At 45.5% G+C, this 27,249-nt stretch overlaps 2 protein-coding genes across 2 annotated transcripts; one reads left to right on the top strand and one right to left on the bottom strand.

The window, feature by feature from the left end:
• Positions 1-14,312: 14,312 nt before the first annotated feature.
• LOC119308348 (probable calcium-transporting ATPase 9, plasma membrane-type) lies at positions 14,313-20,280 on the top strand. The gene is made up of 7 exons (XM_037584466.1): positions 14,313-14,815; positions 16,446-16,500; positions 16,590-18,529; positions 18,605-18,763; positions 19,032-19,203; positions 19,297-19,595; positions 19,693-20,280. The coding sequence occupies exons 1-7, from the start codon at positions 14,636-14,638 to the stop codon at positions 19,996-19,998; spliced, it is 3,111 nt and encodes a 1,036-aa protein (XP_037440363.1). The 5' UTR covers positions 14,313-14,635; the 3' UTR covers positions 19,999-20,280.
• Positions 20,281-20,313: 33 nt separating this feature from the next.
• Positions 20,314-23,951, bottom strand: LOC119308349 (calcium-binding protein CBP-like). The gene is made up of 5 exons (XM_037584467.1): positions 23,143-23,951; positions 21,574-21,620; positions 21,288-21,463; positions 20,732-20,750; positions 20,314-20,646 (listed from the first exon to the last, which is right to left on the bottom strand). Exons 1-5 carry the CDS (start codon positions 23,789-23,791, stop codon positions 20,542-20,544), a joined length of 996 nt encoding a protein of 331 aa, XP_037440364.1. The 5' UTR covers positions 23,792-23,951; the 3' UTR covers positions 20,314-20,541.
• Between the last annotated feature and the right edge of the window lie 3,298 nt (positions 23,952-27,249).

The raw sequence follows: 27,249 nt of genomic DNA, 5'->3' as shown, positions 1-27,249 counted from the left end.
CATTGATGACCCACAAGTATAGGGGATCTATCTAGTCCTTTCGATAAGTAAGAGTGTCAAACCCAACCAGGAGCAGAAGGAAATGATAAGCGGTTTTCAGTAAGGTTTTCTCTGCAAACACTAAAATTGTAGGTAATAGATAGTTTTGTGATAAGATAAATTGTAACGAGTAACAAGCAATGAAAGTAAATAAAGTGCAGCAAGGTGGTCCAATCCTTTTTGTAGCAAAGGACAAGCCTGGACAATTTCTTATAATGAGAAAAGAGCTCCCGAGGACACATGGGAATTATCGTCAAGCTAGTTTTCATCACACTCTATGATTCACGTTTGGTACTTTGATAATTTGATATGTGGGTGGACCGGTGCTTGGGTACTGCCCTTTCTTGAACAAGCATCCCACTTATGATTAACCCCTATTGCAAGCATTCGCAACTACAAAAGAAGTATTAAGGTAAACCTAACCACAACATTAGACATATGGATCCAAATCAGCCCATTACGAAGCAACGCATAAACTAGGGTTTAAGCTTCTGTCACTCTAGCAACCCATCATCTACTTATTACTTCCCAATGCCTTCCTCTAGGCCCAAATAATGGTGAAGTGTCATGTAGTCGACGTTCACATGACACCACTAGAGGAAATACAACATACACCTCATCAAAATATCGAACGAATACCAAATTCACATGACTACTAATAGCAAGACTTCACCCATGTCCTCAGGAACAAACGTAACTACTCACAAAGCATATTCATGTTCATAATCAGAGGAGTAATAATATGCATTAAGGATTTGAACATATGATCTTCCACCAAGTAAACCAATTAGCATCAACTACAAGGAGTAATCAACACTACTAGACACCCACAGGTACCAATTTGTGGTTTTGATACAAGATTGGATACAAGAGATGAACTAGGGTTTTGAGAGGAGATGGTGCTGGTGAAGATGTTGATGGAGATTGACCCCCTCCCGATGAGAGGATCGTTGGTGATGACGATGGTGATGATTTCACCCTCCCGAGTGAAGTTTCCCCGGCAGAACAGCTCCGCCAGAGCTCTAGACTGGTTCCGCCAAGGTTCCGCCTCGTGGCGGCGGAGTTTCATCCCGTAAGCTTGCCCATGATTTTTTTTCTAGGGTAAAAGCCTTCATATAGCAGAAGATGGGCACTGGAGGGCCACCAGGGGGCCCAGGAGACAGGGGGCGCGCCCAGTAGGGGTGGGCGCGCCCCCCACCCTCCTGGCCAGGGTGTGGGCCCCCTCTGGTAGTTTCTGTGCTCAATAATTCTTATTAATTCCCAAAATAAGTTCCATGGAGTTTCAGGATTTTTGGAGCTGTGCAGAATAGGTTTCCAATGTTTGCTCCTTTTCCAGCCAAAATTCCAACTGCCGGCATTCCCCCTCTTCATGGTAAACCTTGTAAAATAAGAGAGAATAGCCATAAATATTGAGATATAATGTGTAATAACAGCCCATAATGCAATAAATATTGATATAAAAGCATGATGCAAAATGGACGTATCAACTCCCCCAAGCTTAGACCTCGCTTGTCCTCAAGCGGAAGCCGATATCAAAAAATATGTCCACATGTTTAGAGATAGAGGTGTTGATAAAAAAATAAAATACGGACATGAGGGCATCATGATCATTCTTATAACAGCAACATATAAAGATTTTGTCATATGAATTCTTATGCTTAAGTGACAATCAATTCACAATGTCAAGTATGGTTCAGAAACTTCATTGTGAGCTAACAAACTATAATCTAAGTCATTGAAGCAATTGCAATTTATCATAACATCAGAAAGAGTCAAGAATAGAGCTTTTCAGCAAGTCCACATACTCAACTATCATGTAGTCTTCTACAATTGCTAACATTCACGCAATACTTGTGGTTATGGAGTTTCAGCCGGACACTAAGAAAGATAGGGGCTTATTGTGTTGCCTCCCAACGTATTCACCTTTGGGTGATGTCAACAATAATAATTCATGCTAACTTACATCCAATTGGATATATATATCAAGATCTTTCAAACACGCGGAGCTTGCCAAAGGATAAAATGAAAAAGGGAAAGGTGAAGATCACCTTGACTCAAGCATAAAGTAAAAACATAAAGTAAAAGATAGGCCCTTCGCAGAGGGAAGCAGAGGTTGTCATGTGCTTTTAGGGTTGGATGCATAAAATCTTAATGCAAAAGAACGTCACTTTATATTGCCACTTGTATGTGGACCTTTATTATGCAGTCTGTCGCTTTTATTGCTTCCACAACAAGATCGTATAAAGCTTATTTTCTCTGCACTAATAAGTCTACATGTTTAGAGAGCAACTTTTATTGCCTGCAACATGATAACTTACTTGAAGGATCTTACTCAATCCATAGGTAGGTATGGTGGACTCTCATGGCAAAACTGGTTTAAGGGTATTTGGAAGCACAAGTAGTATCTCTACTTGGTGCAAGGAGTTTGGCTAGCATGAGGGGAAAGGCAAGCTCAACATGTTTGGAAGGTCAATGACAATATACTTTAACTGAGATGTGAGAAAACATAAACCATTACGTTGTCTTCCTTGTCCAACGTCAACTCTTTTAGCATGTCATACTTAATGAGTGCTCCCAATCATAAAAGATGTCCAAGATAATGTATTTGTATGTGAAAACCTATCTTTCCTTACTACTTCCTATTAATTGCAACGATGACCAAAACTACGTTTGTCAACTCTCAACAACTTTTATGCCTCATACTTTCTATGTGTGAAGTTATTACTATCCATAAGATTAATATGAACTCTTTCATTCTTTCTACTTCCTCAAGATCATAGCAAGAAAGCAAAGCCCTTGATTCAACACTTATATTTATTATAGATAGCTCACGGACTCGATTACATAAAGAGATCACAAAGCAAAACTCAAAACTACTTGATACTAAAACTTCAATCTACTAGATCAAGATACTACTAAAAGGATCGAACTAAATAAAACGGTAAAGATAGGAGTGTGATGGTGATACGATACCGGGGCACCTCCCCCAAGCTTGGCAATTGCCAAGGAGAATGCCCATACCCATGTCATTATGTCCTTGAAGGTGATGGAGTAGGAGTTGTTGATGATGTAGGCTTCTTCCTCAATTTACGCTTGAGTATAGTATTTTGCTCTTTTAGGTCCTCGATCTCCTGTTCAAGACTTAATACTCTTTTGCACAATTCCTGTTTATTTACCTGCAAGAGACGAAAAGGGATAGACTCGATCTTTGGCTTCTTTGCTCTATCAGGGAGGCTTGACTTTTTAAACTCCACATGCATGTCCCCAGGTTGAGGTAATGGGGTTTCGTCTTCGTCTGAACTCGTCACCTCCTTTCCCTTAGGCGCATAGTCTTCCTCTTCTTCAGTGGTCCAGCCACCATGCTCCAAGTCCCCGTAGACCTTAGGGTCTGCAAGGTAATCAGCCACATAGCTCTCTCCTTCCGAATTCGGAGACGACATATTGCTCTAAATCTGTAACAGGAACAACTCGAAACAAAAACAGAGGATATTTGCGTGATACGGTGGTGAAAGCCTTCGGGAGATTATATAATGAATTTTTACCGACCAAAATACGTAACATGCAAGAAAACGGAGTCCGGGAGGTACACGAGATGGCCACGAGACAGGGGGCACCCAGGAAGGGTGGGCGCGTCCTCACCCTCGTGGGGGCCTCGTGTCCTTCCCGGACTACTTCTTTCTTTCTAAAATTCTTAAATATTCCAAAACTGATAAAAATTGCCATTAGAATTGTTTTGGAGTCGGTTTACTTACCGTACCACGTACCTATTCCTTTTTGAAGTCTAGAACGTTCTGGAAGGTGTCCCTTATGTATTCCTCCCGGGTTACGGTTTCAATAATATTAGTTTCAACATTGATAGGATTACCTGAGATATAATGTTTAACTCTTTCACCATTCACCACCCTCGGACTTGTGCCTTCGAAGTTGTTGATTTTTATGGCACCGGAACGATAGACCTCCTCGATAATGTAAGGACCTTCCCATTTAGAGAGAAATTTTCCTGCAAAAAATCTTAAACGAGAGTTGAATAGTAACACATAATCACCTACGTTAAATTCTCGCTTTTGTATCCTTTTGGCATGGCAGCGTTTGACTTTTTCTTTGAATAGCTTGGCATTCTCATGGCTTGGGTTCTCCATTCATCAAGTGAGCTAATATCAAATAACCTCTTCTCACCGGCAAGTTTAAAGTCATAGTTGAGCTCTTTAATAGCCCAATATGATTTATGTTCAAGTTCAAGAGGTAAGTGACATGCTTTTCCGTAAACCATCTTATATGGAGACATACCCATAGGATTTTTATATGCAGTTCTATAGGCCCATAATGCATCATCAAGTTTCTTGGACCAATTCTTTCTAGATCTATTCACAGCCTTTTGCAAAATTAATTTGAGCTCTCTATTGCTCAACTCTACTTGACCACTAGACTACGGGTGATAAGGAGATGCGATTCTATGATTAACATCATACTTAGCAAGCATCTTACAGAAAGCACCATGAATAAAATGTGAACCACCATCAGTCATAAGATATCTAGGGACTTCAAACCTCGGAAAAATAATTTCTTTAAGCATCTTAATAGAAGTGTTATGATCAGCACTACTAGTTGGAATAGCTTCTACCCACTTATTAACGTAATCAACAACAACTAAAATATGAATGTAACCATTAGAGGTAGGAAAAGGTCCCATATAATCAAAGCCCCAAACATCAAACGGTTCAATAACAAGAGAATAATTCATAGGCATTTCTTGACGACTACTAATATTACCAATTTTTTGACATTCATCACAAGATAAGACAAACTTACGAGCATCTTTGAAGAGAGTAGGCCAATAAAAACCCAGATTGCAATACCTTATGTGCAGTTCTATCTCCAGTGTGGTGTCCTCCATATGATTCAGAGTGACACTTGCGTAGGATCTGTTCCTGTTCATGCTCAGGTACACAACGTCTAATAACACCATCTCCTCCTTCTTTATAAAGGTGTGGGTCATCCCAGAAGTAATGTCTTAAATCATAAAAGAACTTTTTCTTTTGCTGGTATGTGAAACTAGGTGGTATAAATTTTAGCAACAATGTAATTAGCATAATCAGCATACCAAGGAGCAGTACGAGAAGCATTAATGACCGCTAATTGTTCATCGGGAAAGCTATCATCAATAGGTAGTGGGTCATCAAGAACATTCTCTAACCTAGACAAGTTGTCTGCAACGGGGTTCTCAGCTCCCTTTCTATCAATAATATGCAAATCAAATTCTTGGAGCAAGAGAACCCATCTAATAAGTCTAGGCTTAGCATCTTTATTTTCCATAAGATATTTAATAGCAGCATGATCAGTGTGAATAGTAACTTTAGAATCAACAATATAAGGTCTAAACTTATCACATGCAAGCACAACTGCTAAGAACTCTTTTTCAGTAGTAGCATAATTTCTCTGGGCAGTATCAAGAGTCTTACTAGCATACTGGATAACATTCAATTTCTTATCGACTCTTTGCCCTAGAACAGCACCTACAACATAATCACTAGCATCACACATAATTTCAAAGGGTAAATTCCAATCAGGTGGTTGAACACTAGGTACAGTGATCAAAACTTTCTTAAGTATTTCAAATGCTTCTACACAATCATCATCAAAGACAAAAGGAATGTCTTTTTGCAATAAATTAGTCAGAGGCCTAGAGATTTTAGAAAAGTCCTTAATGAACCTCCTATAAAAACCGGCATGACCAAGGAAACTTCTTATACCTTTTATGTCCATGGGACATGGCATCTTTTCAATAGCATCAACTTTGGCTTTATCAACTTCAATACCTCTCTTGGAAATCTTATGCCCCAAGACAATGCCTTCATTAACCATAAAGTGGCACTTTTCCCAATTCAAGACGAGACTAGTGTCTTCGCATCTCTGCAAAACTCGATCAAGGTTGCTCAAGCAATCATCAAAAGAGGATCCATAAACAGAGAAATCATCCATGAATACCTCACAAATCTTTTCACAAAAGTCAGAGAATATAGCCATCATACATCTTTCAAAGGTAGCAGGTGCATTACATAAACCAAAAGGCATACGTCTATAAGCAAAAGTACCGAAAGGGCAAGTAAAAGTAGTTTTTGATTGATCCTTCGCTAATACAAGTATTTGAGAGAAACCAGAATAACCATCTAGAAAGCAGAAATGTGTGTGTTTGGATAGTCTTTCTACCATTTGATCAATAAAAGGTAAAGGGTAATGATCTTTCTTAGTAGTTTTATTTAATTTACGGAAATAAATTACCATCCTATAACCTGTAATAATTCTTTGCGGGATCAATTCATTTTTATCATTAGGAACGACAGTAATACCTCCCTTTTCAGGAACACGATGGACAGGGCTTACCCAATCACTATCAGCAATGGGATAGATTATACCTGCCTCAAGGAGCTTTAGTATCTCCTTTCTTACCACTTCTTTCATTTTAGGATTCAGTCGTCGTTGAGGATCTCTAACTGGTTTAGCATCGTCCTCCAAATTAATTTTGTGTTGGCATAACGTGGGACTAATGCCCTTGAGATCATCCAAAGTATATCCGATAGCAGCACAGTGCTTCTTCAGAGTTTTCAATAATCTTTCTTCTTCTTGCTCTGAAAGGCTAGCACTAATAATAACAGGATATATTTTCTTTTCATCAAGATAAGCATACTTAAGATTATCAGGTAATGGTTTGAGTTCAAACACGGGATCACCCATGGGTGGAGGGGGATCCCCTAGAATTTCAACGGGTAGGTTGTGTTTCAGCATAGGTTCCTGTTGAAGGAACACTTTATCTATTTCCCTTCTTTCCTTCATAAACATATCATTTTCATGGTCTAGCAAATATTGTTCTAACGGATCAGTAGGAGGCACGGCAACAGAAGCAAGACCAATAATCTCATCCTTACTAGGTGATTCTCTGTCACGAGGTTGTCTATGAAACTTAGCAAAATTAAACTCATGATACATACCCTCTAAGCCAATTGTAACGGTATCCTTTTCACAATCAATACTAGCATTAACTGTATTTAAGAAGGGTCTACAAAAGTCATCTTGTGGGGAACTAAGAACAAGAAAATCGGTGGGATATTTAACCTTCCCACACAAGACTTCAACATCTCTAATGATCCCAACTGGTGAAATAGTATCTCTATTGGCAAGCTTGATAGTAACATCAATACCTTCCAACTCAACGGGTGCAATATCATGCATATTTCTTTATATAAGTCATAGGGTATTGCACTAGCACTAGCACCCATATCACGTAAGCCATGATAACAATGATCGCCTATTTTGACAGAAATAACAGGCATGCCTACAACAGGTCTATGAATCTTATTATCTGGCCTAACAATATTAGCCGTCTCACCACAGAAATAAATAACATGCCCATCTAAATCATCATCCAAGAGATCTTTAACCATAGCAATACTAGGTTCAACTTTGATTTGCTCAGGAGGTGTATAAGTCCTAGTATTACTCTTATGAACAACAGTCAAAGTTTTAGCATGATCCTTTATCCTAACAGGAAAAGGAGGTTTCTCAACATAAGTAGTAAGAACAATAGGATCACTATAAGTGACAGTCTTTTCTTCAACTGTAATAGGTGCAACTACTTTTAGTTCAATGGGAGGATTATATTTAAACCACTTATCCTTAGGGAGATCAACGTGAGTAGCAAAAGATTCACAGAAAGAAGGTACTATCTCAGAGTCAAGTCCATATTTAGCGCTAAATCCACGGAAAGCATCGGTATCCATAAAAGATTTAACACAATCAAACTTAGGTGTCATACCTGACTCCTTACCATCGTCGGAACCCCAATCTTCAGAGTTGCATTTAATTCTTTCCAATAAGTCCCATTTGAATTCAATAGTCTTCAGCATATAAGAACCAGCACAGGAAGTATCGAGCATGTTGCGACCATTGAGAGAAAGTCGAGCATAAAAATTTTGAATAATCATTTCTCTGGAGAGCTCATGATTGGGGCATGAATATAACATTGACTTAAGCCTTCCCCAAGCTTGAGCGATGCTTTCTCCTTCGTGAGGCCAAAAATTATATATGTAATTACGATCACGATGAACAAGATGCATAGGATAGAACTTCTGGTGAAATTCCAACTTCAATCGTTTATAATTCCAAGATCCCGTATCATCACATAGCCTATACCATGTCAATGCATCTCCCTTCAAAGATAAAGGGAAGACCTTCCTTTTGACAATATCATCGGGAATACCTGCAAGCTTAAATAATCCACAAACTTCATCCACAAAGATAAGGTGTAAATCGGGATGCAATGTTCCATCTCCTGCAAATGGATTAGCTAGCAGTTTCTCTATCATACCCGAAGGTATATCAAAGTAAATATTTTCAATAGGTTCAGTAGGTTGAGGAGCAACTCTTTGCTCTTCTGGTCGGGGTGAAGATACCCCGAACAAGCCCCTCAAAGGATTAGTTTCCATAGTAACAAGTAACAAAAAATTTCAGCACACTATATAAATGTTTCCTTACCAAGTTCCACTCACCAAAAGCACTACGCTCCCCGGAAACGGCGCCAGAAAAGAGTCTTGATGACCCACAAGTGTAGGGGATCTATCGTAGTCCTTTCGATAAGTAAGAGTGTCAAACCCAACGAGGAGCAGAAGGAAATGATAAGCGGTTTTCAGTAAGGTTTTCTCTGCAAACACTGAAATTGTAGGTAATAGATAGTTTTGTGATAAGATAAATTGTAACGAGTAACAAGCAATGGAAGTAAATAAAGTGCAGCAAGGTGGCCCAATCCTTTTTGTAGCAAAGTACAAGCCTTGACAATTTCTTATAATGAGAAAAGAGCTCCCGAGGACACATGAGAATTATCGTCAAGCTAGTTTTCATCACGCTCATATGATTCGCGTTCGGTACTTTGATAATTTGATATGTGGGATGACGATGGTGATGATTTCCCCCTCCCGGAGGGAAGTTTTCCCAGCAGAACAGCTCCGGTTCCGCCAAGGTTCCGCCTCGTGGCGGCGGAGTTTCGTCCCGTAAGCTTGCCCATGATTTTTTTTCAGGGTAAAAGCCTTCATATAGCAGAAGATGGGCACCAGAGGGCCACCAGGGGGCCCGGGAGACAGGGGCGCGCCCAGTAGGGGTGGGCGCGCCCCCCACCCTCCTGGCCAGGGTGTGGGCCCCCTCTAGTAGTTTCTGCACTCAATAATTCTTATTAATTCCAAAAATAAGTTCCGTGGAGTTTCAGGATTTTTGGAGCTGTGCAGAATAGGTTTCCAATGTTTGCTCCTTTTCCAGCCAGAATTCCAGTTGCCGGCATTCCCCCTCTTCATGGTAAACCTTGTAAAATAAGAGAGAATAGCCATAATTATTGAGATATAATGTGTAATAATAGCCCATAATGCAATAAATATTGATATAAAAGCATGATGAAAAATGGACGTATCATGCATCTCCAAGATAGATCTTGCGTGAGCGTAGGAATTTTTTTGAAATTGCATGCTACGTTTCCCAATAGTTATGTTGTGCTTGAGTCACCGTGGTTACTCTGTGGCCATCAGAGTTGCTAAGGCATCCAGGAGCTCAGATAAAACCTGAGTCGGCTGGTGCGCAGAGCCGCTCACCCCGGCTGTCACAGCAACCATTGAACCGAAATTCATAGCTGCTGCGGTTGATGACTGTAACACTGGTTGCATGCCGGCCATGAAGATTGCGACTCTGCTCGGCGGCTCATTGGAATCCGGAATACTATCGCCATCGGAGTAGCCCCCAAGCCCGTCGTCTTGCAGTTAATAGATTGACCCGGTTTCGCCGGTTGAGGACTCATCACCTGAGTAGATGGCTGTCTCTCCACCGGACATAGATCCTTCCTCAAGCTCCACCCCATGAATAAAACCAACGAAAGTGTGCTTCATGGCGGGTTGAACCTTGGCGGGTCGCACGCGCCGAGCCATCTCGATGGTGTTGGTGCAGACGTCCGGCTCAGGCCCAGAATCGCCAGTCTTGCCGATGAAAACGTGGATCCCGCCGAAGGGGACTCGGAACCCGTATTCAATTGAATCCGCCTCCGGACCCCATCCAGCGTCGTCGATGTAGATCTTGCCGCGGCGACTCTTGGTCATCCGGCCCACGGTGTATCCCTTGATCCCTGAGAAGCTCCCCTTCAAGAACTCAAAACCACTATGCTCTACACCCACGACAGGCGCCAACTGTCGTGGTTTTGTCACGGCAGATGCCCTACTGAAAGGACTTAGGTGTGGAGCCATCGCAACTAGGTTATCTTGAAGGGGTTGAACAGGACAAAGGACACAAGGAGGTTACCCATGTTCGGCCCCTCTCGATGAGGTAAAAGCCTACGTACTGCTTCTAGTTGTATTACTTGAGTTACGATTACAAGGGAGCGGATATACTTGACCTAGTTCTCGATTGTTTGTTTCTTGAGTTCACCCGCCGCCGGGTCTCACCTTTATATACATAGATAGAGACCCGGAGGCTTACAGAGTCCCGGTCGGCTAACACAACGTGACCGGCTCGGTTTCTAATTAGCCATACTCTACAGAGCAAGTTAACTTACCTACGGGTCTTGAATCACCTCCGGGTCTTGGGCCATCCTTATCTGCTTGGACCTCCTGGGCCTTCTTTACATTAAGTCGCCAATGGTATAACCCGGCCCCTCCTGGGCGGGTCATACCTCGGAGCTATATCCCCAATAGCTCCCCTACCCACGCCACCATGGTCGGCTTCGGCAGCGAGGACGACCTCATTGGCTGGGACATGCTTGCCACCATATCGGATTCGAGCTCCGCCCCAGACGACGAGGAGATCACCTCTGCTAGTCACAGATGGACATGGGAGGTAACTCGAGCTTCGCGCCCTTCCCGATGGCTCGAAGGGGCACTTCAAGCTCCACGCTTGCCCTTGTCGGTCTGTCGCTGTCCGCGCCCTCCCCTGTGAGACGGAGGGGTGAGCAGTGCCACCTGGCACCTCCAGCCCCTGCTCCTCTCAAATGGCGATGGGTGCTCATGCCCCACCACCGAGCATGCGGCTACGGCTCCCCGAGTCGGAGGCGCGAGTCGCTCGCCGTGCGAGGCAGAGGGTGGTGCAAGCCGGTCTAGTTGCGGGTCATGCAAATCCGCGCCCGAGCTGCTATCGCTTGCTAACTTGGACGACAAGCTACTCTATGACGTCATCCATTGGTCCTTGACCTCGACGGAGACATGCCCACCGCCACCGCCGCAATAATGCAAATGCATTGCAGCTAGGCATGAAGGAGTCTGAGCAGCTTGCACGCCAGAGGGCGGCCAACGCGGCGAAGGCTCGTGCCGCCTAACTGACATCCCCTCCTTGTCCATCGACGACGGCACAACCACCGATGATGACGACGCCCCTTCATCCTCCAACGTTGACGTCAAGGAGTATCGTCGCCGCTCCGAAGACCTCGAGGGGAAGGAACCAAAGAGGAAGTGGTAAAGTTTGGCGCCTCGTCCGCTATCTTTCATCTATTGTAGTTTCGATAAACTTGCTATGTCAGATCTTTTGTGAACTGGCTATGCTATGTTCGGTTGCAATTAAACTTGCTATGTGCGATCTATAACCTATGGTAATTTTTATCTACACACTCCTTCCGTCCGGAAATACTTGTCCTAAAAATGATTGTATCTAGACTTATTTTAGTTATAGATACATCCATTTTTAGGACAAGTATTTCCGGGCGGAGGGAGTACTATTCTATCACCTTACATGGGGCTGCAAGGATTTACAGGTTCAGATATAAGAGAAACAAAGGATTACGAACACGGAGAAATAAGGCATGAGCCGGCATTGTCCATGGACGCTTCAACGGACATACAGAGGGCCAAATTTGTAACAGTCCGGTTGTAGCTGCAGAACGGAAGTCTTGCCGCCGGACGTCATCAGGCCGGCCGGTGGCCAACCGTTCTTCTTGCCGCCGAACCGGACTGACTCCGCGTTTACCGATCTCCAGGCGCTCTCCTTTTCTTAACCATGCCCCAGCTCGTCTACTGCGACCGCACCGTATCGCTGCTGTCCAGGACCGGACGGAGTATTTTGTCTTTGAGAAAACGTCTTCGCCGTGCATTTTGCGCACCAAAAAGGGAACAGATTAGGCCGGTCGTCCTGCCACTGTTGGGGACACCGACGCTCCACGTACTGCACGACAAGTACTTGGGCGTGCGTGCTCCTGTTTCGAGCCGTACGCCAATTGGACGGCCAGGCGGACGCTCCCAACTCCCAAGGTGCCAGATTTGTACTCGTACTCTGGCACGACTGTTTTAAAATGGAGACCTGGTCGCTGGCCCTTAGCTAGCGGACGGGGCGGGCACGCGCGAAACAACGCCGCCCCACGACCACGACCACGACCACGAGGCCACAACCCACGCACCGTCGCACGCGAAAGTCCACACGCGGATCCATCCCGGAACGCGCGTCACGTGGGATCAACTAACCATGCCCATGTGTTTTTTTAGGCCTCTCCTCCTCCGTACTGCCAAAGAAAAAGTCGACTTCTTTCCCTGTTGCGAAAAGTATGACGCGTAGCACGCGGTATCACACGTAGATAAAAAGTCCACGAATTTGAGAAAGTGATCGCAAAAACCAAGCTGCTCGTATATATTTGGGGAAATGATCAAAATTACCCGACTGATTACACTGGACAATCCCGGCTCATATACTTGCCACGTGCCTAGGATCCATAGTTTTAAAAACCGGGCCAGCGGCCGGACTGGAAAAACCCGGAACCGGCACCCTTACCGGTTTTTAAGCTAAAACATGGACATGTAATTGGACCTATAACAACTGTGTAAATCGAGCGTTTTTTGCATGAATCGGGGGCATAAAACCGGCGGTTGAATTAGTGTCACTCATAAGAATAAAATAAATAACTGCGTCAAAGGGGTTTCAAATATAGGATGCTAGATATAGGTGCATAAGTTACAACTTTGGCTCTGTAACCACCTTGGCTAGCCAACTTTCTTGTTAAATTTAAGTAAATAATTATATTTTTACATCTATCTAGTTGACAGTAATACACAAAACAAATTAATTATGGTATAGAAAACGAGACATCAAACCGGTAAAACGGCGGTCCGCCCAGTAAAGGCCTGAACCGACGGCCTCGCCGTTTTGACCACCGGTTCGGTTTTTTAATCTATGCCATGATCCCTACATGTTGCTCATCCTGCATCCCATTATTTCAGCCGGTCTTTTCATTCAAACTGATCTGCGCTAAATCTCTCTGATGAGTTGCTCTTTTCCGCAAGCCTCCTCCTCTCTGTCATGCCTTTCCCTACCAGCAGCTCGCCATGGCGATGCCCATGGGCTGTTGTGAGCACCCCCACCCCTCGACGGCCGCCCAGTTGATGTTGTGATCGACGATGATGGATGATGCAAGCCGGGGAAGTGGCCCCACGACGAGCCCGTCGATGCTACAAGGATGATGGCCATCATGGCTGCACAAGTCGTCTCATTGATGTCGCGAGTGATGTTGAGAATGGTGCAAGCCGATGAGTCTTTAGCCCACTAGAACCAGCGCCCTTTATGTACCGATCTTCACGTTCACAACAACACGTGTATTCATTGCCGCTCCTCGCAACAATACGAGTTGCTGCAAAAACAGTGGGGTTGAGTGCTTGTTGCTGCAAGTTATGGACTCATCGGATTTTCTGTGCTGTGAGAGTGGGTTATGCCGGACAATGGTGCTTCAAGGATATCTTGGTGTTGTTGCAAGTGTCCCGCGAACAGTGTTGTCACGGTGGCCTACAATGCTGCAAGCGGCGGTGGCTTGCCGCGATGCTTGTGCGACTATTGCGAGCGGAGACTGAAATGATGCTGCAATGAGAGCGGCGGTGCCGCGAGACGACGACGAATGTTGTGAACCGGGCGACAGGTGATGCGAGGAATGTTGCGAGCAGCGAGATGGGACAAACATCATTGCGTTATGCGAGGGGTGATGTGACGCTCTGCAACAAGATGCGGATAAGTAATAACATCCATCACATCCGACGGTTGGGGAGACGACTGATTTTTCCTCCCTGCAGCGGGAGCCACCCATATAATTTGTGAACAGAGCTTGAACCGCCAGTGGGCAACCGGGGTTCGATTCGGCGTGGCCACACGTGTGGGACGAACCATCTGCCGTACAAATGGGCGATGGGGACCCAAACGCCTTGGTTTTCAAAAAGGGGAGAAAGTAACAGAAGAGGCCGAAGTAATAAGGAAAGATATAAAGGCGGCGAGGCGATCGCCGCCCCCATGTTCGTCCCTCCATTTTCTTCTCCGTATAGAAATAGAAATAGCGACCCGCAGGTCAGGGCTCAACCCAAATAGCACCCCCTTCCTTCCTTCCTCCCTGAATCTGCGATCCCAGTGTGAATAAACAAGGGCAAGGGCGGCAACTTGCCGTTTCCTCCCTTGTTTTTTCTTTAGTAGTATTAGTAGTAGTAGTACCTGTGCATCGAAGCCATCGCGGCGGAGGCAGGGGTAAGTGGTGGTGCTCACGAACACCCGCCCCACATCCCCCAACCCCATCTCGCTCCGCTCCGCTCCGGCCGAGTGAGCGCGTGCAGGTGCAGCCATGGAGCAGTACCTGCTGGACAACTTCGACCTGCCGGCCAAGAACCCCTCCGAGGAGGCGCAGCGCCGGTGGCGCTCCGCCGTCGGGAGCCTCGTCGTCAAGAACCGCCGCCGCCGCTTCCGCCACGTGCCCGACCTCGACCAGCGCCACCAGGACCACGCCAAGCGCCGCTCCGTCCAGGTACCACGACTACTTGCTCCACTTTGTTCCATAACCTAGCCGCCATCATCCACCACACCACACCATGACTTGCTTGCTTGCGGCTTCAACCACGCATGATCTCTCCCCTGCATCTCACCATCTCTTTCTAGTACTCCTATTTCTTTCTACCGTTTCAAATCTCGGTGACCGATCGGTTGTTTTCTGCACAACAGTTTCTTCAATGTGTTTATTTATCTATGGAAATGGCCCAAGAATACTCATCGATTGCTGCTTGCGATCCATTCTTGCCATCAGATCGCTTTCCAAAATTACTATAGTTTAATCTGCATTTCCGTACTGCAACGCACCATTGACTCTGTCGCAAACGAAGACTTAGAGAGAGAGAGCCAGACTGTTCCTGCGGTTATGGCAATCCTGTTTAGTGGTGGCCTGGTGGGCACCATGCGTCCGTATCATGTTGACTTGACCGTCGGGCCATGGAGGACGGAGGGAGGGACCGCCCAATGATCTCACTTCCCTGGGCGGCCAAGCTGACGGCGACCGTCCCTCCCTCCCTCCACGAAGCTTCCGCTGGTGGAGTCCAAAAGCCAAGCCTTATCGCCATCTCCTGTCGATGAGGGCCCCCTCCCCTTCTTGTCACCATCTCGTGCAAGCACCGAATTGAAGAGCACATCCTATCTTATCCAGCATTTATCCCGGTTTTCTTCTTTTCTTTTCTTTTTTGCTTCGGAGAATCTAGCATCATGTCTAGTTCATACATCGGTCCATAATCAACCCCATGCAGTTAAACTGTAAAAAAAAATCAGTGTTAGATACATCCGTTTGAGCGACAGTTAATATGGGACTGAGGGAGTAGCATACTTGGATGGCCAACGAATAAAAATATTCAAGAGGGAAGCATGACAAGAGAAATGACTCCATGGAACCATGTATTAGGCCAAGACAGAACAAAACCAACGTAAAAAACAAAGACCCTCTAAAATGTTTAGACCACATTATCATGCACTATTTGAAATTAGCTACGTAGGATAGTTGATTAAGACATTTGAATGCAACGATGGTTGATTGATATAATTTAAACAAGTGCAATCGTAAAGGTGGAGGGCCTATGTGTCGTGCACTCCTATACTGGATCTGGACTGCCTTTTGACAATAGGCACATGCATTCTAAACCATGTAACTACAAAGTTGGGAATCTTTCTAGTCAATAGGCGGCTTAGTTTCCACTTCCCAGAGATGGAGAATAATTTAGGCAGAAATTACAGAATCTTTTGGCGGCTACTTTTTCTTAGAGACCATCAAGTCTTGAAAGATGTTCATTTCTTATGCCAATCAGCCTGCCAACTACTTCGGTTGTCTATTACTGAATTCTCCTTCGAGATGCTTGGCATTCTTTTTCAAACCCAGATGCTTCACGATTATTTGTCTCGGCAAATACTCCAGTCTTGATGTGGATGTAACTCCTTTATGTTTAACAGGTGAACTTAACCCTTTTTTCACAATGTTGACAGGAAAATTGCAGGCTCACATTCAGTCAATCAGTTTATCTGCTTTCTTCTACACTTTGTGATTGTATCTTGCCATTGCAAGAAAATAACCTAACTTTTGTATGTAAAAACGTTTGCCTTGTTCGTGTTCTCTTTTCCAGGAAAAAATTCGGGTTGCCCTCTATGTGCAGCAGGCTGCAATCACTTTCATTGGTGGTATAAATCTACCTGATAACCTTTTGTGTTATCGTTCCTTGTGTTGCACCAGTAACTCTATTTGACTTGTGTACCTTTCTATGCTCAAGGCGCCAAGAAGAATGAGTACCAGCTAACAGATGATATAATCAAAGCTGGGTTTTCCATCAATCCCGAAGAACTGGCATCAATAACAAGCAAGCATGACTTGAAAGCTTTAAAGATGCATGGTGGGGTAGATGGGATATCCAAAAAAGTTCGTACAACATTCGACCGTGGTGTATGTGCTACTGACTTGGATACAAGACAAAGCATATATGGTGTCAATCGCTACGCTGAAAAGCCTTCAAGAAGTTTCTGGATGTTTGTTTGGGATGCATTGCAGGACACGACTCTTATCATTCTGATGGTATGTGCTTTGTTATCTGTTGTAGTTGGCCTGGCATCTGAAGGTTGGCCCAAGGGCATGTATGATGGCTTGGGGATAATACTCAGCATTCTCTTAGTTGTGATGGTTACTGCTGCCAGTGACTATAAGCAATCGCTCCAGTTTAAGGAGCTAGATAATGAAAAGAAAAACATATTTATCCATGTAACCAGAGATGGCGGTCGACAGAAGATCTCGATATTTGACTTGGTAGTTGGTGATATTGTGCATTTATCAATTGGGGACCAAGTGCCTGCTGATGGACTGTTTATACATGGATACTCCCTTCTGATTGATGAATCCAGCTTATCAGGGGAGAGTGAGCCAGTGTATACTTCTCAAGATAAACCATTCATATTGGCAGGAACTAAAGTGCAAGATGGTTCTGCTAAGATGATAGTAACAGCTGTCGGTATGCGCACTGAATGGGGAAGGCTGATGAGCACTTTGAGTGAGGGAGGAGAGGACGAGACACCATTGCAGGTTAAGCTAAATGGAGTTGCGACCATCATAGGAAAGATTGGCCTGGTATTTGCCACATTAACATTTGTAGTCCTGATGACTAGATTCCTTATTGACAAAGGTTTGACAGTTGGTTTGTCCAACTGGTATTCAACTGATGCCTTGACTATAGTGAACTACTTTGCAACAGCGGTCACTATTATTGTTGTTGCTGTTCCCGAAGGGTTGCCGTTGGCTGTTACTTTGAGCCTTGCGTTTGCAATGAAGAAGCTAATGAATGACAAAGCTCTTGTTAGACACCTTGCAGCATGTGAAACAATGGGATCTGCTGGTACCATTTGCACAGATAAGACAGGAACTTTGACTACTAACCATATGGTGGTTGACAAGATCTGGATAGCCGAGGTTTCAAAGTCGGTTACAAGTAATAATAGTTCGGAAGAACTGAATTCTGCCATTTCTTCAAGCGCATGGAGCCTACTTTTGCAGGGCATTTTTGAGAACACTAGTGCAGAGGTTGTCAAGGGAAATGATGATAAACAAACTGTTTTGGGTACTCCAACAGAAATAGCGATATTTGAATATGGCTTGAGCTTGCAAGGATATCGTGATGCTGAGGATAGGAGCTGCACCAAGGTTAAGGTTGAGCCTTTCAATTCGGTCAAGAAGAAGATGGCAGTATTGGTTTCTTTACCTGGTGGGGGACACCGTTGGTTCTGCAAAGGTGCATCAGAAATTATTGTTGAGATGTGTGACAAAGTGATTGATCAAGATGGAGATGTTATCCCCTTATCAGACGATCGGAGAAAGAACATCACGGATACTATCAACTCATTTGCTTCAGATGCTTTAAGGACATTGTGCTTAGCATTTAAGGATGTGGATGAATTTGATGAGAATGCAGATAGCCCTCCTAATGGTTTTACTCTGATAATCATATTTGGCATTAAGGACCCTGTGCGCCCTGGAGTGAAGGAAGCTGTCCAGAGCTGCATAACTGCTGGCATCATTGTGAGAATGGTGACTGGTGATAATATCAATACAGCTAAAGCTATTGCCAAAGAATGTGGCATATTGACTGATGATGGCATAGCAATAGAAGGACCAGATTTTCGTAACAAAAGCCCAGAAGAAATGAGGGACTTGATACCTAAGATTCAGGTTTGTTTCGTCTTTCTTGTTCTATTAAGTGCACTAAAAACCTTGAAATAGTAACATTTTATCAACCTTTGGCAGGTCATGGCCCGTTCTTTACCATTGGACAAACATTTGCTTGTGACAAACTTGAGAGGCATGTTCCAAGAGGTGGTTGCTGTGACAGGTGATGGTACAAATGATGCTCCTGCATTACACGAGGCAGACATTGGGCTTGCTATGGGCATTGCAGGCACAGAGGTACTATTTTCTTATGCAGTTTTGACCCTATTGTAGCATCAGTAGAAAATTGCAAAGTTAGATGCTTAAGCTGAATATATTTTGATATTGATTCTGACATAAGTAAGATAACAGAATGGCTGTTGGCTATGACAACCTATTTATTTACCTAACCTATAATTCTCTTTCGTCTGTGGTTGGAGTAATCTTTTGCTGTCTCCCGACAGAAATAAACGTCTAACAAATCCATCATTATTTCATTTCTCCATACTATCTTTGATTTGCGCAGGTTGCTAAGGAGAGTGCCGATGTCATAGTGCTTGATGACAACTTCACAACTATAATAAACGTTGCAAGGTGGGGTCGTGCGGTTTACATAAACATCCAGAAGTTCGTGCAGTTTCAGTTGACTGTGAACATTGTTGCTTTGGTGATCAACTTTGTCTCAGCGTGCATCACAGGTGTGCCAAACATTATTGATGTATTCATTTGACAGCTAGGTATTTCGCCATCGAATGGCTCCTGGTATTCATGTTTACATTCTTACATCGCAGGGAGTGCTCCTCTCACTGCTGTGCAGCTGCTGTGGGTGAACATGATTATGGACACATTAGGGGCTTTAGCTCTGGCAACTGAGCCTCCAAATGATGAAATGATGAAGAGGCCGCCTACTGGACGAGGGGAAAGCTTCATCACCAAGGTCATGTGGAGAAACATCATTGGGCAAAGTATATACCAGCTGGTTGTGCTTGGCGTTCTCATGTTCGCCGGGGAAAATCTTCTGAACATCAAGGGTCCAGATTCCAAGACTGTTCTCAACACGCTCATCTTCAACTCCTTCGTGTTTTGCCAGGTGAGTGATGCATTGTGAGACACCTTCTACTAGTCAGTTACATCATTGTTCCAACTGGCGAACTAATGACAATGTACTTTCGACGACGTTGCACCAGGTATTCAACGAAGTGAACAGCAGGGAAATGGAGAAGATCAACATTTTCCGCGGTCTCATCGGCAATTGGGTCTTCCTCGGGGTAATAAGCGCGACGGTGGTATTCCAGGTGGTGATCATCGAGTTTCTCGGCACTTTTGCAAGTACTGTTCCACTCAGCTGGCAATTCTGGTTGGTGAGCGTGGGTCTAGGATCCATCAGCTTGATTATTGGAGCTATCTTGAAGTGCATTCCTGTTAAGTCAGGTGAAATCTCTGGAAGTCCAAATGGTTACAAGCCACTCGCCAACGGCCCTGATGACATATAGCTGGAGAAGGGTGATTTCAGGATGGATCCAGGCTGCATTTGCTATTTTGGTTCTGTTGCATCGCCAGCCGCTAATTTTCTTGAATTCATTTGTAGTGCAAGTGTGCGCTGCAGGATTGCTTTTTGGTGCTGCATTTGTTTGGGAAGTCAACTCCGGCTTGAGAATCCTATTGCTGGATTTGGATTTATTTGCATTTGAATGCAGTGTAAAGACTTTTTTTTGTCTACGATTTTAGCAGTGATATGCTAGCAAAAATAATAAAACAATTCCCAGTCGGGTTAATTTAGGTTTGATTGATGTAAACAAATTTTGAACTAAGCCGCCTCATCAAAGGGAAATAAAATATGATCAAAACCCAATCTCACTGACCGTCCACAGGCTCTACCATCATACACCAGTTTCCAATCTCCAGGGTATCACCTTATCAGGAACGCAGCAACATCACTCGAATCCAAACAAACTACACCTCCGTTGGAAAAACATTTCAACATAAGTTGGAACAACACACTCAAAGCTCAGTCTTTGTATTGAACTGTGGAGCCATCAAGCGATGATGAAAGGGAGCACAGTCAACATGAATGCCTCGTAACTGAAAGTTGCAGACCCGGAGTAAGACGTGTCCTTCTCCTTGAACTTCTCAGTCAGACCCTACAGACGTATGAAACCAATTAGCGCCGTGAACTACAGAACGTTAATGTGTTTGTTTGTGTAGTATAATGATGATGGGAAATACCTTGACCGTAAGGCAACACCTGCATATAGACAAAACAAAGAAAGAATTAGGAATGTTATAAACCAAACTGAAGGATCCAACTTATCGAACTGTATTCCACAAAACCAAGCAGAAAATAAGGAGTCCAATAGATTGGCAGCCATTTTTTTCATTTCTGAAACTTCAGAACAGTTGGGCACATCTTTAATTCACAAAACGGAAGAAGCCGACTCAACAATTTGAGTTCATGAGATAATAGAAGTACCAGCAAGTCACAGACAATTGACTAATGACTGCACCAAGTTGAAGTCCCTAGACATTATCAGGTTGAGCTAACAGAACATGAACATCATCATATTAACAAATAAAGCTAAAGTTCCTGAACAACATCAGACTATACTGAGCTTTGAACAGGAGTGCTTCACCAGTTTCAATCTCAAACAAGAAAATAATGAGAAAAAACACATTTTTTTAACATAGAAACTTAAATCTAACAAGATTTTAACAGATTGGATATCAAAGCTTGAACTGTTTAGTTGGAATAATTAGCCAAATTAAATTGAAGGAGTAATCTTACTCAATAAAGTTGTCATATTCAACTGCTTTGCTCATGCCTCCAGTCTTGTCGAATTTAGACACGAGCAAGTCTAGCACAGTTGGAGAAACTGAATAACCCAGACTGAGAAGAGCATCGCGCAGCTCCGATGCATCAATTTTACCACTTCGGTCACGGTCAAACCTCTCAAATATAGACTGCACAAAAACAATAGGAAATGGACATGCATGGTTAGTAAGTATTTCATTAGATCAGCTGATTAGTCCCCACAAAAAAGTAAAGGAAACTTGAAGCCATAGCCACTCACCCTCCAGTTCTGAAGACTGTAAAAAACAGAAGTAAACTCCTTGGGCCCTGGAAGAATCAAAGGCACAAATTAAGAGGTCAACGAAAAAAGCTGAAATAGATATTAAGGGAAATGCTGAATTTCGAAATTTCACCAAAAAAAATTATTCAGATCAACTCTACTACCAGTATGTGAAAGATGGCACTGATTTTAGAGTTCAGATCAATCAAGTAGTCTGGAACTAATTGCTGAAGCTCCACACAGAGAAGGAAAACACCCAAAGAATGAAAGAAAAAATACGAGGTAAGGTTTTTTTAACTCAACAGGAATCTAAACAAACTTACTACCAAATTCAAGCATAAAAGGAAGCGCATCAGACCGTGCCCGAGTTAGGTCACTCCTAAACCCCAGTTGACTTAAATACCAAGTGAATCAATCCTGCAAATAAATCGCCGACACACCATAGTTTCATTGCAGACAGGAAAAAAAAACTTGACGGGTAGGACAACCTTTGCAACAGGTCTAATTTGAAAGGCATCCCAAGATAAATTAAACTTTCAATGAGATGTTATACATAATATATAGTTTTGTCAGGTATTCCTACCGGTCCTTTTTTTAATCACCATCCATTCTTTTGCTGACACACCATAGCATCATCGCAAACAGGAAGAAAAAAAAAAGCTTGACGGGTAGGACAACCTTTGCACAGGTCTAACTTGAAAGGCATCCCAAGATAAATTAAACTTTCACTGAGATATTATACATAATATATATTTTTGTCAGGGATTCCTACCGCTCCTTTTTTTAATCACCATCCATCTTTTTTCCTACCGAAAGGCGGAAGCATAATATGCAATAGCTCGTACTATTTCAAGTGTCATCAGATATAAGTATCATCTGGTAATGATTCTGAATAGTATTTTATTCTTCATATGCATGCTGGTGAAGTCTAAACACCATGGCCACGGATAAAATATTTTCAAATCAAGTAGTCTATAAACTATTATGAATATATGTATAGGTTCAGTGTTTGGGTAAAGGCATAACCAGTGACCACAAACTTGTCAGTGTTACAATAAGAACATCATATTCAATATCTGAGCCAGAGGTGCTCAGTCTATCTTGCATACAAGACCAGTCTTTTGATGCCACATGATAGCTTGTTGCCTAGAGTGTAGTGTTGTGCCCTTATAACACCATTAAATAACATTCCCATAATAAACAAGGTTAAACTGGATGTAGAGAATTTACTGTCTCAAATACTAGGATGCAGAGAATTCACATTTCACAGGAACTTGTATTAGGAAATGCAGCTCTCTTTTTCTTAAGGGAAGGAAATGATTGTGGTTTTCCTTATAAGAAACTCAATCATTGATTTCCCAGAAGGAGCCTCATTATTTGATCAATCTGTATCAAACCGCAGGGCACATGCCCACAGACTGAAATACCAGACGAGCCCAAGTTGTGCACTGTTGTACTGAAACCTCTCTCCACAGGAAAAAACAATAATTGCTGCAAGATCGCAGCTACACGGAAAAGCGGAGGGGTGCTAGGAAGGAAGAAGGATGCGCGTAAGGGGAGTGTTATTACCGATCCTGCGGACGTTGGTGTTGGTGAAGAGGTACATGAGAAGGTGGACGGTGCGGAGGCTGAAGCTCTGGTTGTAGCCGGAGAGCGCGGACTGCAGCTCCTTGTCGTCGATGGTCCCGCTGCCGTCGCGGTCGGCGGCCTGGAAGCACGCCACGACGTTGGGGTCCGTCCCCGGCGGGAACGCCGACGGCACGAGCGCCGCGAACGGGCTCCCGTACCCGCCAGCGGCCCCATACGGCGCTGCCGCGGGGGGCGGGGCCCCGTAGGGCGCCGACGAGGGAGGCGGGGCGCCGTAGGACTGGCCCGCGGGCGGAGCACCGTAGCCTCCGCCGCCGCCGTAGGACTGGGGCTGGCCGGCGGGCGGGGCCCCGTAGCCGCCGCCGCCGTAGGACTGGGGCTGGGAGGAGGGCGGGGCCCCGTATCCGCCCCCGTAGGACTGGGGCTGGGAGGAGGGCGGGGCCCCATAGCCGCCGCTGGCGCCGTAGGTCTGGGGCGGGGAGGCGTAGTAGGGGGAGGAGGCCTTGCCTTCCTTGGGGGGCTTATCGCCGTAGGGCGGGGCCGAGGGGGCGGGGGAGGAGCCGTAGGGCGGAGGGGCCCCGTAGCCGCCGCCTCCTCCTCCTCCGGCGCCGCCGTAGGGGTAGCCGGACATGGTGGGGCGATCGCGCGGCGGCGGTGCTCGGGGAATTGGGTGGGTGCGGGGAATAATCGCGGCGGGGTCGTCTGGCCTGGTCCTTTTGGGGGAAGCTCTCTCAACTTTTCGAACGGTGAATGAAGGCTGGCAGCGGGCCGCACCAGTTTTTATGAGACGAGGGAACGGGACAAGCGTGTGCGTGCCTTTGCTTTGATGACTCGACGACGCGCAGGGAATGCATATCTCCCTCGGCGGGACGGGGACGGTGTTGGCTTTGCGTGCGTAACCGCGGCGACCTCGCCCGGCGCGTCCCGGACACGTCCCCTGTGCAAGTAACGTATGGAGTACCACGGATGAACGTGCACGAAGCATCCCAGGTGGGCGGCCACGCGTTATACGAAGGGAGCCGTGAATTTTCCTCTCTTCTTTCCGAGTTATCTGCCGGTACCAGGGGCTTCGAATTCAGTCGGCCCACGGTCTCGTCTCACCATGCCGCCGCCGGAGACACAACACAAGGGCCTACTCGATACGTTTATCGGGATGTGGACCACACATCAACGCTGGAGTCTTCTTCAACACTGACTGCACTTCATACCCATCTCAACCCAGTCTGGTCGACAAAAAGCAGATGACAAATCAACATTTACATGTTTGGTTTCCTGCATTGCATCAATGAGCACTTTAGGGCCGTCTGTCGGGCTGCCTGCATATGTGCTTAAGGGGTGTGCAGATACACACCATAACTATTTGGCTGCATACACGTTTGTATTCTTCTCACACCATTTAAATGTGATGGCCTTACCACCACAGTAGCAGCACAACAGCGGACACAATTGATAGCAGATTAAGAGGTAAACAATGACAACAAACAATGCACATGAAGGTAAACAATATATTAAGAGGCCCAAGCCGGAGATCCGCATGACGACGAGGTCGCTGGGGACGATCTTGTGGCGGCGGCAGAAGTACTGGCAGCCCCGGCCAAGCACCATCTGGCCCTCGAACTCTGGACCTGAACTCAGAACTCGCACCACTTGTTGGTCGACAACCTGACGACGCGCGGGGGCTTGATCATCGACCACTGCTTCATAGCCTCCTTGAACTTGGGCGGGATGACGACCATGGTGAGATCCTCCTTGTCCTTGATCTGGACGTAGAAACGCAGCGGCTCTGGGGCCCCTCCTCAGAGATCGTCCCCTTGAACGCGGCTGGCTCATGAAAGCGACCCTGCCAGGCAGATCCACCCTCTTGAGCCAGCAGTTCGTGGGGATGAAGTCCACGGCGCCCTCGGCGCCAACCACGACCTGGGCTCCTCGACCGGCCCTATCCCACTCAGTCTTCATCACCTTATTAGGTAAGATGACATGGGTTAGTAACAGTTCATTGGGATCAAATACCGATGAGTGGCACTTGCTGAAGAGCAAGTGCCAGTGATGAGTGGCACTTGCTCGTGGGTAACATCACTGATCAGTGCAGTTTCCAAAACATCTTGATCATGATCTAAAGCTAGCAGTGCAAGTTGTGACCACTTGCACATTTGGCAGCATGCTACATTGGTACTAGTACCTAAACGAGGAAACACAATGGCCCTACAACGTGTATGAGCATGCAAATTTGTCCTACCTACTATGAACACCATGCATGTAATGAAATCATGCAACATAACCTGCATATGCCAGCACCAATCTAGGTTCAACATCAAACACAAACCCTACCTATGAACATCATGAACACGAAGCATATGCCCTGCCTACGCCGGCTCTAATCTACCACGATCTGCTGACTACAATGTAACTACCTATCATGCAAGAACCAATCTACCCTACCTATGAACAGCATGAACACGAAGCATGAACAACATGAACAATAGCAGGCAAGAAGGAATCGATTGGGTTCAAATCGATTCGATTGGAATCGAATCCAATCAAATCGCGTCGAATCTAATCGATTCCTTGTCATGCATGCAGAAAACCCTAATCTACATGTACGAGCAAAGGGAAATTTGTAAATTACCAAAGCGGGTGGGGTTCGAGCGTACGCCGGCCGGGGAGAAAACGTCAGCGGGAAGGAGATGGCGGGCGAAGAGAAGGAGGAGCCGGCAATGGCGACTGCCGTCGGCATTGCCTCGGTTTTCATGGCCACGCGGGAGGTCGAGGAAGCAGGCCCCATCGTCCATGGCCCTGTTGTGCTACCCAGAAAAAGCCCTCGAATGGGGGTAACCCCCCTCCCGCCACCCACAAGGGGTTCTGAGTAGGGATGCGGTGGCCGCCCCTCTGGCGGCGCCATCGAACCCAGGACCATGAGGTCCGGATACGACGGCCTGCACCACATTGGCCAGATGAGGGGGCCTGGTGCAGATCGGCGATGCGCGGAGGGTCACCCTCAGGTTGACGCCCGAGTTCACGAGGCCGGGAATCCATTGCTCGTGGACGGGGTTGCTGCCGGTGTCGATGGGCGTCAGGGGATGGTGCGACAGCGGGCGAGCCATCAGAGGAGAGGAGAGCAAGGAGCGGTGAGGAGAGTGGGAGGAGTGGTGTGAATGGAGGTGTGGGCGGTGACACAAGAGATGGGAGTTATTGAGAGTCCCGTTCGTCTCCCGCACTCCCCAAGGCGTGCAACCAAGAGCCACACGTGGCCGCGGCGAGCCTGGCTGCCGGCAAACTGCTGATTCGGCCGTCGCTCGCGGGCCTGGCCAGGGACTACTTTAAGTTCCGTGCAACCCGAGATGTAGATGTAGCCCGAGTAACCAAACAATAGTTTTTCTTCCTGCGCGGGCCTAATTGGGCCTAATGCAGGGAACCAAACACGTCCATCATGATGCCACATACGTTCATTGGACCATATTTGGTACGTTCCTCTCTTCTTTCCTGGTGACCTGTCGGTACCAGGCATTGCAAATTCAGACGGCCCACAGTCTCCCTCGCCATGCTAGCACTCCTACCCGTGGTACCCAACGACTAAGCTATCACCGAGAGAACGCAAGGTGTTGTAGGGTGGAACCCTAAGTGAAGATCTTTTCACACTTGGAGGGGGAAAGGGATGAAAACAAGAATACAAAGAGGAAATTCACTCAAACAAAACCCAATCACACATCCACTAGAATAGCATAGTTGTGATCCACAAGAATATAAGAACAATCCAAGGAAACAAGCACAAAGGTAAGGTTCTTCCCACTCCTAAGAGGTGAGGTCTTGATGATAGTCTTCTCCAAAAGGTGGTCTTCATATCCACTTGGGATCCTCTCCTAAGAGATCTTGATCTCCAAGAGGAGTGGTAGAAGGAGCAAAGCTCTATCAATGTCTCACATATACTTTGCTAACCCTAACAAATGTCTTAGACCCAAAATATATAGCCAAATGGAGGTAGGGGACGACTTGGGAGGCAAGGCAGGGCATCCACAGCAAAAACCAGGGAGGCCCGTGCGTACGGGGGTCCCGCGTGCATGGTACACGCTCGTGCGCACGGGGTGCTACAGC

This window comes from Triticum dicoccoides, chromosome 5B (genome assembly GCF_002162155.2).
Source record: "Triticum dicoccoides isolate Atlit2015 ecotype Zavitan chromosome 5B, WEW_v2.0, whole genome shotgun sequence".
Lineage (NCBI taxonomy): Eukaryota > Viridiplantae > Streptophyta > Magnoliopsida > Poales > Poaceae > Triticum > Triticum dicoccoides.
The sequence above is the reverse complement of the archived record's forward strand: the minus strand, read 5'-3'. Positions and strand labels throughout refer to the sequence as shown.

Coding starts and splice junctions, on each gene's coding strand:
- LOC119308348 (XM_037584466.1), top strand. CDS start 14,636: ATGGAGCAGTACCTGCTGGACAACTTCGACCTGCCGGCCAAGAACCCC. Junction 18,764..19,031: donor TGGGCATTGCAGGCACAGAG/GTACTATTTTCT, acceptor TGATTTGCGCAG/GTTGCTAAGGAGAGTGCCGA. Junction 19,596..19,692: donor ACTCCTTCGTGTTTTGCCAG/GTGAGTGATGCA, acceptor ACGTTGCACCAG/GTATTCAACGAAGTGAACAG.
- LOC119308349 (XM_037584467.1), bottom strand. CDS start 23,791: ATGTCCGGCTACCCCTACGGCGGCGCCGGAGGAGGAGGAGGCGGCGGC. Junction 21,621..23,142: donor CACCAACGTCCGCAGGATCG/GTAATAACACTC, acceptor TGATTCTTCCAG/GGCCCAAGGAGTTTACTTCT. Junction 21,464..21,573: donor ACAGTCTTCAGAACTGGAGG/GTGAGTGGCTAT, acceptor GTTTTTGTGCAG/TCTATATTTGAGAGGTTTGA.